Source organism: Lissotriton vulgaris, chromosome 8 (genome assembly GCF_964263255.1).
Source record: "Lissotriton vulgaris chromosome 8, aLisVul1.2, whole genome shotgun sequence".
Taxonomy (NCBI): Eukaryota; Metazoa; Chordata; class Amphibia; order Caudata; family Salamandridae; genus Lissotriton; species Lissotriton vulgaris.
This window is the reverse complement of record NC_141696.1, coordinates 250,870,353-250,889,019: the sequence shown is the minus strand read 5'-3', so window position 1 is coordinate 250,889,019 and position 18,667 is coordinate 250,870,353. Positions and strand designations below refer to the sequence as shown.

Here is an 18,667-nt window from a genome sequence, read left to right as displayed (position 1 = left end):
TTGGAGCTACGGCTAAAAACGACAGCATTATAAAACCTGTTGTTTCCCAGCTCTCCCCGATGATAAAGACAAAGTGCTTTAAACTAATAGACTGAGAACCACTTGCCACATCAATTTCCTATTTCAAGGTTTCTGCGTGAGGTAGTTTGTTATTAGGTTTTTGGGTGAAGGTGATAGACTGGGGTTTGGAGGTTCGGAGTCTAAATTGAACTTGGAGTTCCTTAACATTTTTTCTGTACCTCAATGAAGTTCTTAGGTTGATTTGGGTGAAGCATAGCATTGAGTCCTCCAAGCAAGTGCGAACCGCCTGCGTTAAATAAATTGGTTTTAGCAGGGACCTCCTGATGACGTCCAGAGTGGGACTGCAGCACAGGAGGTGCAACCATGATTCGCTGTGTAAGGGATTATTAAGCAACTGTTTTCCACAACTCTTAAGAGGAGTAGATGTAACTGCTCTGCATCTTGAAAGCAGGCAAGCTCAAAAAAGGGATAATGTCAAGGGAGGAATGAAGAGAGAGGTTGAACCTGCAACATTAGCTCTTGCCACCTTTTTCCTAAAATACAGCAGCTAAAGCCTTTGACTCCTACGTGATAGAAGGATGTAGGCAGCCCAAATTATGGTGTCCCTGCTAACCATGAGGAAGTGAAAATCTTCATAAATTGTATTGCAGCAAGAGAAGGAAAAAGACGACTCGTTTCCCTGTAGATGTCTTGCAATTCTGACACACAGACATGATTAACGCTCAACATGATTAACGCGACTGGCAAAGCAAGTTCTTTGGTTAAAGTCTGCCCCAATGGATTCTGAGATGTCCAGATTCTGTCTTTTCCCTCCTCCTTTCTTATCACTTTTTCACCGTTATTCCCTCTTTTTTCGTTTTTCTTACTCCTCTTTCCCACCTCACCTATTGATATTTGTATGATTATGTCTGTTAAATATTGCATGTCCTTATGTACAATCTTGGTTTATATGGCCTATGCACTTTATCTTTTTAACATTCCATGCGGCATTTTATAAGCATTTTACTGTTAGTTTAAGGAATGGTGTGTATTCTACACGAATATATGACATTACAACGCATACATTTACAACGCATGCCTTTACAATGCAGTTTTTACACAGCAACATCCTTTACAACGCATTCCATTCCATCACATGACACTACATCGCGTTTTTAGAAACTACCTTTACAACAGATTCCATTACATCGCATTATACCTTTACAAGGCATACCATTACAATGCATACCATTATATTGCATTTAAGGTAAGTATTGGATAGTATATTGGTAAAAATTACTATTCTAACTCCAGGCGGGGCAACAATAGGGTACGTGTTGGATTGTATAGGGGTAAAAATTACTATTCTAACTCCAGAGGGTGCAACAGTAGGGTAAGTGTTGGATAGTGTATGGGTAAAAATTACTAATGTAACTCCAGGGGGTGCAACAGTAGTGTAAGTGTTGCATAGTGTAGGGGTACTATGCGTTTTAATGCCTGCGTTGTAGTGACATGCGATGTAGTGTCATGCATTGTAATGGTATGCGTTGTAATGCCTGCGTTGTAGTGACATGCGTTGTAAAGGATGTTGCGATGTAATGACTGCGTTGTAAGTGTAGTGCGATGTAATGGTTGCGTTGTAAAGGTTGTTTCCCATTCTACACACATCTTGGTTTGTTGTGCCTTTTCGGTCATCTCACATGTAATGTCTTTTTGTGTCATACATATCATTTATTGTAGTGTATTGTGTATTTATATGTTTTTTATATGTATATTTATGTTGTATATGTTGTCATTATTAGAGCCCTGACGAAGTTTACGTGGCACTAGGGAATGAAACGCGTTGGCTGTGTGCCGGTTTTAACCAAACTACGTAAATAAAGAGAAGGTTTTTGGATAATGCATGTCTCCTGACTGACTTCACTTAGAGTGCACCTCCCTTTCTTGTGGACCTAGCTTTTTCAGTTAACCCACCTCCCCTAGGCAGGGATAAGCACACACACATGTTCAGCACCAGGATACACATAACATAAGATAACCTCTACCGATATTCAAACTTTGTCTTTCTTATATCATTAACTTTAATCTCCGTTCATAACCCTTCATCCCATATTTTGTAACACCATTAAAACTCTAAGAAGCCTTCCCTGGGTTACTTGATCGTTCTACAAAAGCTACGAGAAATACAAATGTTAAAAAATCAAGTTAAAGTACTTATACACTTTCCTGTTACGCTCATACAGTACGTAGAGTATCCTTCAACTCTTTCTTACTGTAGTGTTGAGGTACTGAACTATAACTACGTGTCAACTAAGCCAGAGCAAGCTTAAACACAATCGATCAACTCAGCAGATGTTTATGATACTGTGAGGTCCTTTAAGGAAAGCATCCTTTTATGTCAACTGTAAGACTCGTTTCTAGGGTGGATATGGCATTGCAACCTTCAGTATATGATAGAAACTGAGTTTTAAAATATGGATGTAAAGAGAACAACTAAAACTCAATCTCAATATATTTTAAATTGACTCATAGATACATTGTGAAAAAACGTTTTGTGCTGCCCAATTTGAAGGTGCACATCAAATATATTTCTATCGTGTTAAGTGTGAAAGAGCAATGCAGAGTGATAACATGTCTTTTTTGAATGTACAGATATACCTATTAATAATCTTTCTGGTTTTTTTACATGCCTATTCTACAGAAGGACACAGTTCAAAGTAAGTAAACGTGTTTCAAGTTAACCCTTAACGTGCTCTTAAATGTGGGAAGTTCAGATGTATGCAAAGTTTTTGATATTACTGAAGCACCTTGTAAACTTAGACTAGGAAGGGGACACATGTGATGTTGCAGATTCCAAGTTCACCGACACGCTACTGTGTTAACATCACTAGTGCATTTTATGTAGAAGCCTGGGATATTAGCACATTTCCACGTAGCACATTAGTCTTTGCCGTAAGTACAAGATGGCAACCATCTTGTGCAAGAGCTAAAAATATACCATAGTATAAATGTGTAGCGACACTGCAAACATGCCAAAAGTATAAAATGTTATGGAACCCATGTAGACTGTAGCCTGGCAAGAGGTGTCCTGTCCCAGACGTGGTTTGGTGAGTGATGTACAGCTTCATAGGTGCCATTTCAGCTTTTGACTCAAGCAGTGAAAGTTGTGGTAATTTTACAATAGTGTTAATTTTCGCGCTGATACTAAATGTGTTTGTTTGTTAAAGTGTGTAAGGGGAGTATCACAGACACATTCATCTGTATTATATTTTCCCCTTGGATTAGGTTAACCTCCCTGAACCAGTCCTTCAGTGTACACCCCATGTGCTACCCCTAAACTGCATATTGTTGATAGGGACCCAGAGTAAACATATCTTGTTCACAGAAGTGTAGGCTGGTGTAGGGTCAGATTGGCAGTGCAAGTGATTCAATACCTGACTCGCCATGAATGGTAGTTGTGCCTACCCTCTCCCCCTCTAGTTTATGGGTGAACCATGTGCAGGGCCCTAGCAGAGGTCCACTGCCCTCAGTAGGGGTTTAAAGGACTCATGCACGGAAATGTGACTTATTTCAATAGGATCTTTAATTTAGTGGTATAGTTAAGCGATGTTTGCCAGTGTTTTACTACTGTTTAATATATAGGCGTACAATATGACAAAAGCAGACACATCAGTCCTTCTTTGCATTGCACCTGTATACCTGTGTGTGGCAGGACCTTAAGGTAGACTTACACAGAGCAAGTGAAGGTGAGGGAGCTCCGATCCATTGCAACTATTTCACAGGTCTGCATGCGCGCAATTTGATTTTAACATATGCTTGGACATTTACATAAGCACATTTCCTTTGAATTAAGGCAATGTTAATAAAAGCTTTCTAAGTCTAGACCCATATTTCAAATGTGTTCATGTTGTGTAAGCACGTGCCGGGGGCATTAGTTCGTGTAATGTAGCTTCCCATCAGTACTCTTCTCCATAGTCTCGTATATTGTCAAAGACTCTCAAAGCTGCCTCTCGGCCATCTGACAAAGGCACCTAGGAGCAGCCTTCTGAAAATTGCTGGCTATCTGCCAGTTAAAGTACTAACCCTCCAATATCAGTGCTTCTTCCTTTGGTACTCGCCTGCCACACCTCCACCTTCAGTCTTGTGTTCAGAGCGTTACTGAAGACACCCGTTTTGTTCCGCATGTATATTCAAGACTATCACAGTTATCCTTAAGTTCCACAGCACCTTTCACCCCTTTCTGCTCTCTGGCGCCATCGTTGCTGTAAAGGGGCCTTCTGGCAGTATAAGTGCTATAATAAAGTGCACAAATAATTACAAGCAAATTCTGAACTATTTTCCATTGTTAAGGAGTAGTTAAATGAAGCTCTTAGCTTTATCAATATAATGAGATCTGGTTACTCCTTCCCCTATTACCCATCCACTTGCTGGATACCATTCTCCTTCCCTGTGTGCTCCTGCTCTTCACTCCCACAGATCTCTATTCTCCTTCTATTGACACTTATGTCCTTGACTACCACAGTTCTCCTTACTCCCTCCACTACTATTTGTACACTTTATGCTAGTTATTCATAATAGAAATGCTACTAAGCATACACTTGATTACCGCAGTTCTTCTAGACATGCCAGGCCTGTTAAACATACAGCTGAAAAGCATGGGAGCAGCTGCACCAAAATGACATGTAGTGACATGAATCATGCACCCTGTCACACCCAGCACTTCACAGTGTTGAACCCATGTCCCACTTACAGCCTCTAGCATCCTCTTTTGTGTTGCTTTGGGGAATTTCAAGGACTGACACCTCCAGAAAATACACGGGACTCTTAGGGTCCTATTTACTCTCTGTTCTTGTTGCTGCCTTCAAGACCTCCGATACCAAGGGTAGCAAGGATGATGTTAGGGGTGACAGGTGCTACTCCTAATAGTGGCGAATACTGAATCCTCTCCAGAGCCGCTCACAATGCTGCTGAGTAAGCCAAAAGCTTAGCTATAAAGTATTATTCCTGAATTTCTTTTTAAACATCTAGGATCTGTAGTATTCTCCAGGAGTTCTCTTTAATACTGAGATGGGTCAGTGTGTCCTATATACTTTTCTACTTTCCATTCTTTATACTGTCAGTGTTTTTTTTCTTTAGAGTATTGTTCTGTTACTTGCTGTGTAATGATGCTTCCTAGAGTTGGAGGGTCTTCGGAGATGAGGATTGGATAGTGGTAGTCTCTAAAAAAGAGACTCTGTTTTTGTTCTTTTGAAGAGTGAGTACCCTGGAATGTACCCTTTGACACTGGTGTATTTATGCTTACTGCACTGCCCGCACAGACAACTGCTGTTTGCTTTAGACACTGGATTTATAGGCTCTGTGGTTTGTGGACAAATATTGCAATACTCAACAAATTCAAAGGAAATGACTTTATGTATTTTCTTTACTTCCATAGAAAGACTCGGTCAGTCTACAAACCTGCTCCTTCAGCGCAAAACGTGAGTATAATATTTTGTCTGGGTTACTTAAGACATTACAATGTAATTACTACTTTCTGTTTTCCTTTAAAAAATGTAAGAAAGGTTATGTGTAAATTTCTCTCTTGTGACAGGCACTTAGCTGCTTATGTAGGTAGGTTCTTAGTCAGTTCAATTTTCATTCCATCCTAAGAGCAAACAAGCGAAAAAAGGAGCAATAGAAAACATAATAAAAACACAAACTTCAGTTAAGATATGTACACCTATGAAATGAAATGAAATTGGATTTATAGAGCGCATGGCTGCCCTGAAGCGTCCCAGCGCTGAAGGCTGAACTAAACACAGAGAACTCAAGAAGGGAAGTATTTAGGGAGTGATAGGGAAGAGAAAGGTTTTAAGTGCTTTTCTGAATTTAAGGTAGGCGGGTTCCATCCGGAGATCTCTAGGAAGTGCGTTCCACTTGTTTGCTGCATTCAACGAGAACCGGCGGCCTCCGGTACGTGCTTTCCTTACTCTCGGTGTGAAGGCCAGGTTTTCTCTGTCGGAGCGAAGGGCCCTGGCAGACTTGTAGGGGCGAATCAGACCTCTCAAGGCCGAGGGGCCTTTACCCTGCAGCGTTTTATGAGCGATACAGAGTGACTTAAAAGTGATTCGCTCCTGGATTGGGAGCCAGTGAAGGGCTTTCAACAATGGTTTGGCTGATGCCCGTCTAGGCGCCCCCATGTGCAACCTGGCTGCAGCGTTCTGTGCTCGCTGGAGGGTATTAATAGTGGCAAGAGGTGCAGCTAGGAGGAGAGCATTGCCATAATCCAGTCTGGACAGAATTAGGCCCTGGATTAATAGCTTTCTCGATTGAAAAGGAAGGAGGGGGAGAACCTTCCGAGCTGCCCGTAACAGGCCGAAGCAGCCTCCTGCGACCTTCTGCGCATGGGTCTTAAAGGTTAATTGGGGTTCAAACCAGATCCCGAGGCTTTTAATTTTCTCCTTGGGGGTGGGGGGTAAGTCCCCCATGCAAGGGGCCACAGCTCAGGGGGCAGGGAGGTAAATTGATTGCCCAGAAACATGATCTCGGTCTTAGCTCCATTCAGTTTGAGCTTTGAGCTAGACATCCAGGAGGAAATTGCAGTAAGGCATTTCGGGAGGTCATCCGGGCAGCCCCCTTGTTGTGACAGCGAACTACATACATTCCAAGTTGATAATGAATCATTAAAAAAGAGGCGTGACTGGGTTTATTAACAATTCTAAGGAAAACTGCTTTATTTCCTTTGATTAATTGTGGCGAATTAGACTCCGTGCAAATAATTTCAATTAAAAAATCATGTTTGATGTTCTCTTTAGAAACAGTTGACAATTTTGACTCTCAAAGATAACGTTAGATGTTTGGATTTCCTTTATAAATGTCAGTAGAACTTGTGAATGCAAGGTAGAAGGGTAAAAACCAAATATTGTGAGCACCAATTCACTAAGATTTTTATATAAGTGTTTGTTGTTAACGTAAATTGGAAGTACACTTGACATTTTGGGTCTGAGTTACAAAGTATTTTATGCTAGCAATGTGCTTAACTCCTGGTTTGGTGTAACATTCTCGTAAACATCCAGGAGTAAGTTAAGCTTACTCACTGAAACAGCACTTTTCTGTTTCACAGAGCTTATTTCATTGTCTTACTCCTGTAAGTACAAGAGTAAGTCTCACCTGAGCTTGTAAGCTACACTCGGAAAATGCTCCATGAATCAGTCTTGAATATTAATTTATAAATCGCATATGAGGCAGGAGAAAGATGCTAATAATAGAAAACGTTGTGAATGTTGCACAAGATCTGTTGTAGAATTTAGCTATGCAGCAGTGTACATCCATACATTATGGCTTAAATTGTTAATGAGGAAAAATATGTTTAAACTGTACATGTCTGCAGATTGTGTAGTTTTTTTGTATTAATTTTGTAATTTTATAATGTATTTTTCAGGAATTCAAGCACACAAAGTCCTTTGTCATATAGAAGACAACCTGGTTCCTTTGAGGGCCCAACAACACTTTCACCGGTTAAAAAGGGATTCTCCTGTTGACTTTACCTGTTTGTTTATAGTTATTGGACAAGTCACTCCAAGACAAGCCAATTTGAAAACGATCGCTACAAAAAGAAACAATTCTCAGCACTTCCAGTGAGAAGCACTGTTTTTGTAATACACCTGCATTGTAAGGTAGATGAACTGTGTATATATTTAGACATTTTCGCCCTGTTGTTAGGGTCTCCGACTTACAAGGATTCAACCCACGAGGCCACCTTTGCCTTGTAGACAATTTTCTTGTCCTGTCTTCGGGTAATTGTCAGTCCTACCCTCTTCTAAAAAGGTGGTTTGCCAACAAAACGTCACCTGCGATGTAAGGTAAAAGATTTTTGGAGGGAGAAGTCACTTTTGCAAGGGTAGCATGCCACTGTGTGCACTTAGTATGTACTATAATGTTACATAGAATCTAATTATAGTTTCATAGAAACCAGAACTTTGTTTAATTTGCTAACAAGTATATGAACCACAGGAAAGCTAGGATCGCTATTCGTCTCGAACGTTGTTAATAGAAATGAAATCCCACCACCCAAAAAGGGAACGACCAGGCCATTTGAATGCAGAAGATTCAAGGAAGAACCAAGTCCGGCATGATGTTCTTGCCTTCAAAAGATAAAGGTGATAATATATAGCATAAGGTAACTGAGTGTGATGTGTTTTGCATTTATTGCTAAAAGTGGTGGATATAGTTAACTTCTAGGTCTAGGTTATCTGATCTAGGGTTATCTGGTCACTTAATTTACAAAGAATTACATTGTGATATTGGAAGGCCGAGCCCCTGATTTGCTCCCCCCATGTCTCTGGCACTCACCCTCTAGCCACTAGGCTGTGAGGCAGAGTAGCTGCCTCATTTAGAAGCTTGGGGATTTAAGGAAGCCTAAATTGTAGGGATCTGTGAGCTATTCTGTACACCAAATCTCCTTATACTGCAAAATGGGACCCTGCTACTCCTCTTCCTGCACTCGGGATCCTAAGGGATTCCTTCTGCCCAGCAGACCATGTACAGCAAAATTTCGTGGATTCACAAACAGAAACAGAAAGAGGGCTCAACTACACCAAAAGTGTCAGGAGCAGTAGTTAAACTGCCACACGTCACTGGGCCTTTCCTCCTACTTCTAAATTGAAAGCAAAGTAGTGGTAGCTGAGTCGTCACCAGCTTGACTATTGCCTCTTTCTGTCAAAACCTAAGTACTGATGTGAAATGTCTTTGACTCTAGTAATGTACAAGATGCTTCTGTATTATTGGATGCAAACATAGTGGAGCATATTCAAAATTGTATTTGGGAGTACCTAAACGTACTCCTTAAGTATTATTATATACCTTTGTGAATTGGCCCCAAGATACCTGAAAATTGGACTATTTAGAAAATATTCATATACAGTTAGTACAAATCGAAAGGACTGTGATCTCTTTGCACATTTATAGAGCTGGATATTTCAGGGCGGATTCACAAACGCATCTATATAGAGAGTACTCCTGTGATACTTCTTCCCTTACTTATAAATACTTTTGAGAGTCGGCCCAGTGTGTGTCCTTTGACTGAGAAAATATTTGATTCCATAAAGATTGCAAACCAGAAGACAGAGTTGAGAATTTAAAACGAATACCTAGAAAATAGGTGTAAAAAGCTCTTCCGCCAGTGAGGTACACTTCTCTACTCTATATTATGCTCCTGTATGCCTCTCAGAGTGCAGTAGAGGCCTCTACCCCTTGAAGAGCAGTGTTCTCTTTTCGATGAAATGCCACAGTGTGCATCATGAGTTCCAGTAGATTGTCCATGGCGATGCAGTGCAGTTATTCACTCTGTAACATACTCGAGGGTGCATTTTGAAATGCATCTTCCCCTAGAAGGTCACTACTGTATAACATTCATTGATATGCATCATGACGTGCAGTGAGGTGGGGTTTGCTGCTCCCTAATACACCCTTGCATACATCACAATGTTTAGCAGACATTACCTAATGAGGTACAGCAGTTCTTACCGCAATGAGTTGCACTTCTTTACTAGATAACAATAGCTTATCCCACTGAGAGGTGCTTTGGCTCCTTTATACATAAATACATGATTTATTTATAGAACTAAATAATACCTAAAAGACAAAACTGGTGTGGTTAACTCATAGAAAAGGTTAATAAATAAAAGACCAAACGGGGAAAGGCAACGCAACACATCCAAAATAACACCTTTTGAAAATGCTTTTTACAAGCTCCCATGCAGTTTAGTTCAGCCATATTATGAATACGTGAATACCTTGTTACAGCAAGTATCTATGTCATTGATGACATTCTTTTGCTTGGTAGTCACCATACAATCTCATTACTCTAATATATATAATTATCCAAATTATGCACCTTTTAGACTCACGGGAAAGAAAATGTGTCAGTTCAGAGATGTGTAGCGCTTTCTTTCTGATGATGCACTTGCATAATTTGGGCTATATTCCACTAATGCAATAATAGAGCAAATCCAGCTCTGCACCTTATTTGTAACTTTTGGAACTAGAGGTTGGCATAATAGGATTGTCTTCAAAGTAAAAGTTTGAACGAGTGCAAAAAATGGGCAACCTCATTTGACACTATTTTTGCTCGTATTTTGACTTTACACATGTAAATTATAGACTGAGTTTAAGGTAAATCCAGCTATTTCAAATTCTTGTTACCTATGCATCAATAATAGGGCAAAATCAGTTAGTTTAAAAATGTTTTATACAGAGGGTTCCTGGGCAAGTTGTTTCTCAAAACCGTACTACATAATGACGCAGAATATGATTAATGGGCAATAAATATTTTATCAGTCTATAGAATGGTTTTACAAACTTCTCTTCTTCCGGCTGATGCAAAACTCTTTTTGATATGGATTGGAGCAGAATATATTTGCTCCATTCATTATTATGCTAACATCTAAATAGATTTGTTCTGTTCTTTTCATTAGTGCAAACAGTACGAAATAGGTAATTTCTCATTTCAAGAGTCCACAAATAAATGTTTGTGTTCATAGTTTTCTATAAACATCACTATTGCAATAAAAAAAGCATACTTCCTTCTGAAAATACGGCTTGTCATGTCAACCCACTAAATTGTAAAATCTAGCCAGTTTTTCAATATAACCCACAACTGCAAACATAATTATATGTAAATGATCAACATACATAGAAATTCAAACTATCTTGAAAAGCGGACTATATTTTACCGTTTAATTGATTTGGCGAACACTGTAAAAATTCTGTCTTTATCAAATTTACATTTGTTCATAGATTTCTTTTCTTCATAATCCCCTTATCTTTTACCATCTATACAATTTTCCACTTTGATTTTTCAGATATTACATTTGTGAAGGATATTTTACAAGTATAATGATTTGTAGGAACTTCTGCACATTTATAACCTGTAGGGTGCTACTGCTGAAATATTGCCCGAACAGAGGAAAACAGAATTAGTGATGCTGAGTCATATTTATCTTAAGTTGGTAAACTAAAACGTCACCATTAGAAAATTCCATCATTTTATACCAGAACTTCTGAAGTGCAGAGGTCAAGTTTGAAACCTCAGTTTATCTCTAGTAATTCCTTTCACAGTGACACAGAAGTGATAATATGCAGGTTGATCTTTCACTGAAATCATTCACAGAAATATTTAATACATTTCCGTGAGGAGGGAGAGCTTTTATTTAAAAGACAAAGGGTGTTGGAGTTGAATGTTTCCAAAGATGTTCCAAGAGCAAGACAGGTAGACTCCACTCAAGAGGGACACAAGCAGTGCCTCAACAGTGGCAAAGAAAAAGTTTAAGTTAAACCAATTAGAATCAAAAGGGTGATTGTGGAAAATCTTCTAAGGTCCATAAAAGCATTGACTGTGGGAATGTTCTTAGATGGAAATCTTACCGAGTGACTAAATCAAAATGAGAGTAAAGTCAAAGGTTTTTACATCCAAGACTGGTGTGTCCACAGTACACTTCCAATTTGAAGCTCATACTTTGGCTACACCAGTTTTATAAAACCAAAAAGCATGATTGCTATACTCTCCCAAAAATAAGTCTCCCTTCTAACCAGGCTATTAAAATGGCAGAGTGACTGAAAAAAGGGAGATGAGCACATAATGGTTACTTCTATGTAATAGCTGGTTAAAGACTCCATGCTGTTTAGCTATTGTACTTACACTTTGTTTTGAGGTCTAAATCATACATCAGCAGGTTGTTCATGAGATGGGCCTAATGTTTGTTTATATGTTGAATTTCAAATACCATGCATGTCTCTCCATTTGAAATGGTGGACGCGTTATGGATTTGCGGCCATGGGTGGACTAGCATTTTTATTTGAATCCTTCTGAGAGGCATTCATTTATTTTTCTGTGAAACATCTAGTCTCAAACTCAAATATTTGGAAACCCTACTAAAAGCAGCATAATGAGGCACATCATTCTGCTTAATAATTCAAGGCTCTGAAATAGTCAGAAACTCTTTCAACCAGCAGGTAAGTCCTCTTGATACTTTTGTTGGAAAGAAAATCTTGTTAATTACTCAAACACAAAAAGCATAGTAGAGGGAATTCGCCAAATCTTTGGGTCAAGACCAGTGTCCTCATTTCCTCAATACTTTAAAATAGAATTGTCCATACTTCCACCTCCTAGGAATGTCCAATGCAATGGAGGCCTCCGTGATAGTCCAATGCAGCAGGGTTTTGCTTAACATAAACATTGTTTCCGTGAAACAAGTTGAAAGAAACTTTTCAATTAACACTTTCGACTTTCACTCTTTTTTTGCTTACCAAAAAGGTCCTTTGCAGCAGGGACGTGTCACTGCACAATAACCTTCCATCCTATCAACTAAGGGCTTAGGTGTACAGCTAAAAATGTAATATGCTTGATGTATAATATTTGTGTGCCACATGACATGTAACACAATTCAGTATGTGATTGCAAGCGGGGTATCATCACATTGTACTACAAATTGTGCATGTTAATGGAAAATGTATTTGTGAAGTTCATTACTCTTGGTAATATATTGCACACATAACTAGCTCAGCTCTACACATGATACAGAAACAATGTTTGTGAATATTACAAACTATTTTGTCTGTTTCAAATTTTTATGAAGGATGCATTTTTCGTGTCTGAAAATATTTACTATAGTAGAACTTTAACTAATGTAGATTTGAAGTTAAATGGTTTTAATAAAATTAGCTGTATTTAAACTTTTCATACTAAGTGCTAAAGTTTGAATTTTTATATATCTTAGTGAGTGTGCATTATTTTTTCCAAACAAGATATAACATTTTCCAAGAAAAGTATAGTTGTTTATTAGAAGTCTTTAAAACCGATAAGTCGAGCACTGTGGTGATTTTTTTTAAAGCAAATACTTAAAAAAAACAAAAAAAACATTCTGCCTAGTTTTCATATCACCTCATGACTCTTTTTTTTCACTACCCTACAGTTCATGTCTCTTTATCTCACTCATACAGGTTCTTTTTCATCCCTAATTCCTTACTTTGTCTGTTTTCCTGTTTTTATCTCCTTCCTGCATGTGGCATCTTGATGCTGTTGCTAGGTAACTTGGAATGCTTTGTACAGCAGCTAAGAATGTTATGTTTAGAAGGAATTCAGTTAGAGCCCGTTGGGTGTACTGGAGACAGGTTTCCTGTGGATGGGATCCTTTTACCTGAATAAATTAATCTTACTTTCATCATTTGGGCCTGCACTTCTTTACATTTGGCGACAGAGGATGGGATAAGGAAAAAAAGGATCTCAACACTACTTTTTCTTTCATCTATTTTCAAGACGAACTTTGGAATTCAAGCTGGAGATTTATCAGCATTTGAAAGGTACTGTAATCTTTACTTTGTGCGATCTATTTTTATCGTCCCGAAGAAGTCTCCAGTTTTCAATCAATAGATTTTAATTCTCCTTAAAGAAGAATGGCATTTCGTATAAAGAGGACAAACTAGTTTCAAGCGTTCATCATTATTTGCTTTAACCGGAGGATATTATTTCTTTTCAACAACACTTCGTACCTTGACTGTAACGTTGAAGGGAAGTTTTTCTTTATATTTGATGGTGTTTAAAATTGCTTTTTTGCTGAAGAGTGGAGTTGCAAACTAGTAAAAATTTGTAAAAATTACTCCATTAGGTGAAATTCGATCGTTATAAGGCGTCTACTACTTAATTGAGCATTATTTTGCAAAACCCATTTTTCACGCTTCGAACACGGTATAAGCATCTTTCAAACTTACCGCGTTCTGGCGTTTGGTTCGCGCAACATCGAAGCATCCTTTTAAGTTGTTCAGCTCGAGTGCTTGTTTCGCGCTTGATCGGAGAAGAAGGTACGAACGTCACTGGTCTCTTCTGTGGAATTCTGGATAACGCTACGCAGTGCATCACCACGCTCACCGGACTGCCAGGAATTGTGGGTAACGCTGCGCAGCACATCACCACACTCTTCCCTCGACGTGGGAGCCATATTGGATTTGTGTTGCTAGGGTTGTGGTTGCTATGCTTTTGGTCGTGGAGACTTTTTTAACTTTGAAGGGAAAATTAAAAAAATGTAAGTTTACAAGTTTTGGGAATATTACAACACGTGTTGCAACAGTGACACGCACACTGGAGGACAGCAACAAGTAAACTTGAAGTCTTCATATGGTGTATTACAACAGTGACACGCACACTAGGGAGCGATATTACATTGAAAGATAAGATACATACTTTGCGTGTTACAACAGTGGCACGCACACTAAGAGACTACATTAAAAACAACAGTAACATGCACATTTTCAATAGATATACATTTTTGTTTTTTGTTTTGTTGTTTTGTTGCTTTTGTGAGAATTACCATCCAGGGATTTTAAAACTAAGTACCAATGTTTTGGTATCGCTTTTTAGCTTATTCATTTGTGTTTATTGTAGTATTTTCAAAATTAACTTCTAGGTTGGTATATGCAACTTCATGTCCTCTAACTTACTCTACCCAAAGCATTTTTAGGGATTACAGTGCTTAATCCTGAACTGCATTTCTGTTATTTTTTTTTAAAAAATTCTATTTTTTTTGTTTGTTTTGTAAAAAAAAAAGGGGGAACGAGATTAATGTGCAAAACGTAACTGCCCCAACATTTTTTTTGTCTTCTCCTGGGGATCCCCCATCAGCTGGCAAAAATGGTGCAAGGTTTTTGAGAGATATGCGAGAGTTTGCGGTTCTAGTTTAAGTGCAGAAAGAAAAACTGCTTTGTTACTACGCTGCCTTGGTTCGGAGGGTCAGGAAGTATTCGACCATCTTCCTGAACTGGATGAAAGTAATCTAAATGAGTATGAAATCTGCATAGCTAAACTTGACAAACATTATCTCCCAAAGGTTACACTATATTAGAAAGGTATCACTTTGGTCTCAGAACTCAATTAGAAGAGGAGAGCATTGAGAATTACATTACACCCCTAAGGAAACTTGCTTCTATGTGTAAATTTGGAGCGTCTGTGGATGAAAGGATAAGGGATAAGTTTATGCTTGGATGTCACATTGAATGGGTTAGGGAGGAACTATGGCAAAGGGATAAGCCTTGCTTGGATGATATTACAATTGCAAAAAGAATAGAACACTCTATTAAATGTGTTGAGGTTATAAAAAAAATGGATAAAGTAAAGAAAAAGAATCAGTTCCTGCTATCAAAGCAATGCATAAAAATGAGAGTTCTCAAAAAGAAGTTAAAGGTGAAACTTCATCTAACAAAATGTCAAGCAAAAAAACACAAAGTAAATTTGATTTTTCACAAGTGAAATGTTTTCGGTGTGGGAAGATGGGACACTTTGCAAGTGGAGAAGTGCGGCTCACTGGTTAGAGGAGGCATACCCTGAAGCAGAGGTCAGACCCGGGACCAGGGTTCGATTCCCGACGCGGCAGGGTCTGAGCCCAAGTGTCCACGGACTCGATAATTCTCACTTCGGTGCCTACTCGAATCACGGGTTCACACTCTGCAACTCTGGGCAATAGCTTGATTAATCTCCACTACGCCCCCCGCGGCGGGATGCCTGGCTTTCACCTTGGGGATGCCCTGTACAGATTATCTCACAGGGAAAGGCCAGGACGGGTTCCCAATGCAAGCGCCGAGAAGCCCAAGGGTAAGTCGAGCGCTATATAAGAACATACATACATACATACATGACAGACAGTGTCCGGGTTGGAAAGTGACCTGTAGCACATGTAAAAGGAAAGGACATTTTTCTGTTACTTGCAAAGGTAAAAACTACAAGGGAAAAGTTAATGAAATATTTTATGAGTTTGACGAGCCAAGTGAAAATGATGATGAGGTTGATTGTGATCAGATTTTAGAACAAGCTATACACAATCAGGAAAGTAGAAACTGTCCCTCTGATGAAATTCTAGTTGATGGTCAACCTACTAAAGTACTATTTGACTCTGGTGCTAAAATCACCATTGTTGCAAAATAATTTTATCTACAGTAATTAAAGGGTAAACCCAAGGTGTTTCGCCCTGATATCAGACCTTTTGCTTATGGAGGAGAACCCATTAAGCTGTTTGGTTATTTTTTGGGGCTAATTAACTATAAGGACAGGTTGCCCAGCACTAAAGTTTATATATCACAGAAGGGTGATAGTATACTGAGCTGGTTTGATCAAAGAGATCTAGGGGTAAAGCTAGACCCAAATTCTTCTCCCCCAATAATATTGAAAGAACGTTTTGTGTCGGAAACTAAAGCCATTTCTACTGTATGTCAGGATTTTAGCAGCATTTTAAAAGTGAAATTTCCAAAGTTTTTTTCTGAAAATGTAGGGTGTTTGAAGAATTATTGTCATCACATACGGTTGAAAGAGGATGAGGTGCCTGTTTGCTGCAAGGTTCGCAATGTGCCTGTTACTGTTAGAGACCAAGTAAAAGATGAGTTGGAATGACTTGTTAAAGATAGCATTTTTGAAGAAGTTGAGGCAACCGAATGGGTAGCTCCGATTGTAGCCGCGAAGAAATCGGACGGGTCTCTTCGTCTGTGTGTTGATCTTAGAGAATTGAATAAGTGTGGTGGTGCACCGCTATCCTCTACCTAAAATCGCAGACATGCTGATGGTATCGAAAGGGGCTAGGATTTTTAGCAACGTCGACTTGAAGTCTGCTTACCACCAGATCAGACTCGATGAAGAGTCTAAATATTTGACGGATTTTGTAACTCTATTTGGCACCTTCCGTTTTGTGAGACTACTATTTGGTATGGTGTCAGCCGCTTCCGTTTTCCAAACGGCCTTGGAAAATGTTTTGAAATGTTTTGAAGGGGTTAGAGTATATCAAGATGACATTCAAATTTTTGGATCTGATGATAAGGAGCACAATGCTAGGCTTACAGATGTCCTGAATAGTTTAAGTGAATCAGGGCTAACAGTGAAGATTGAGAAATGCAAATTTAAGAGAGATTCCATAGATTACTTAGGTCACACTATTTCAAAAGGGGGAAATTTACCAAAGGAGAGTCTAATTGCCGCCATTTAAAAAATGTCTTAAAGAGGAGATAATGAGTTTTTTAGGCATGGCGGAATACTACAGTAAGTTCATAAATGGGTTTGCTTCCTTATGTGTAAATATGAGGTCTTTGCTTAAGAAAGGGTGTTAATTTGTTTGGAATGATAAGTGTGAATAGGAATTTCGCATTCTCAAGGAAAGGTTGAATTGTGCTCCAAAATTGAATAGTTTTGATCCTGAAGAGAAATCTATTTTAATAACTGACGCTAGCCTGAAAGGTTTAGGTGCGGTACTTGTACAGAAGGTTGATGGTCAAGAAGAGGTCATTTTATTTTTGTCAAGGAGCTTAAGAGGTGCTGAGTCACGCTACTCCGTTGTAGAAAGAGAGGCACTGGCTGTGTATTGGTCTGCTTGGAAACTAAAAAATGTGTTGTGGGGTAGTACTTTTGAAATACTGACCGATCACAAGCCACTGTGTGAAATTTTAAAGAAGAAAGGTATTGATGCTGTGTCAGGCAGAATCACAAGGTGGGTAGTAGGGTTACAGGACTACAATTTTGAGGTGAGATACCTCCCAGGGGTTGAAAATAAAGTAGCTGATGTGTTATCTCGTCTTGTTCCTAAAGATGAGACATGTCTGGAAGATGATTTTGAAGACGGGGATGAATTGGTATGTGCCATATAAGAGAGTGTGATTGACAAACATATATGGGTAAAGGCACTAGAGGAAGATTGAGATTTGTTGGAAGTTTTGAGGCTTATTAATGCAGGCTGGAAAATTAAACCTAAAAATAATGAAAACTTCGAGAAATGTTGGCATGTTAAGGACCAACTTTCAGAACATGATGGTTTACTAGTTAGAAGCACAAGACTAGTTCCACCAAATACAATTAGAGATGAACGTATTTCATTGGCACATATTGGTCACCTGGGAATTTCAAAGACTAAGGAGAGTTTAAGAATGCCCGATTGGGGCCATGCGTGGATTTGGAGGTTGAGCAGAAAATTAGGGATTGCATGGAGTGTGCCTTAAGGGAAAGGGTAGCAAAAACCAGGGTCCAACCAATGATTATAAGAGAACGTCCGGATGGACCTTGGAAAGAAGTGGGTCTAGACATTTTAGGGCCTGTGTTCTCATCTGGTTGTGAGTGGTATGTCCTTGTTTTGGTAGATTTTTTTCAAGATGGCCGGAGATTGCCATTACTTGAGGCATAGAAACAAAACATGTGATAGCGTTCCTGGAGAAGCTATTTGCTAGAGAAGGAATTCCAAATCCAATTCTCACGGACAATGGTAGTTAACTGGTTTCTAGAGAAATGGAGACATTTTTATCTCGACATGGTGTGAAACATAAAAAGTCTTCATTGTACCACCCAGAAACCATTGGTATGGTTGAGAGGTTCAAACGTGTACTCAAAGAGACTATTAGGATGGCTAAGTCTTCAGGTTCAGATTGGAGAAGCAACATTTTCAAAAAGGTTAAAGTTGACAGATTATCTCCACATGCCATCACAAATAGAACACCCTTTGAGCTTTTTAGGTCAAGAAATGCTAATGCCTTAGTAGCACCAGCTTGGGTAAATGACATGCAGCCTGAGTTGAGTTATGAGAATGAGGATTGTAATTGGAAATTACGTGAATCTAAGAACATTTAATCTAGGAAAAGACTTCATGATTTAAGAGTTTATTTTTTTTAAAGT

At 38.9% G+C, this 18,667-nt stretch overlaps 1 protein-coding gene across 2 annotated transcripts in view; it reads left to right on the top strand.

Moving 5' to 3' along the window:
• Nucleotides 1-10,237, top strand: part of JAM2 (junctional adhesion molecule 2) — a 326,071-nt gene extending 315,834 nt beyond the window's left edge. Inside the window, exons 8-10 of one of the 2 annotated variants that reach the window (XM_086934036.1) lie at nucleotides 2,702-2,717; nucleotides 5,435-5,477; nucleotides 7,421-7,602. In XM_086934036.1, the coding sequence (XP_086790162.1) occupies nucleotides 2,702-2,717; nucleotides 5,435-5,477; nucleotides 7,421-7,453 (92 nt within the window). In that variant the 3' untranslated portion in view covers nucleotides 7,454-7,602. Of the gene's footprint in view, nucleotides 1-2,701; nucleotides 2,718-5,434; nucleotides 5,478-7,420 lie in introns of both variants that reach the window. The other variant, XM_086934037.1, reaches the window with a different exon arrangement.
• Nucleotides 10,238-18,667: the final 8,430 nt, after the last annotated feature.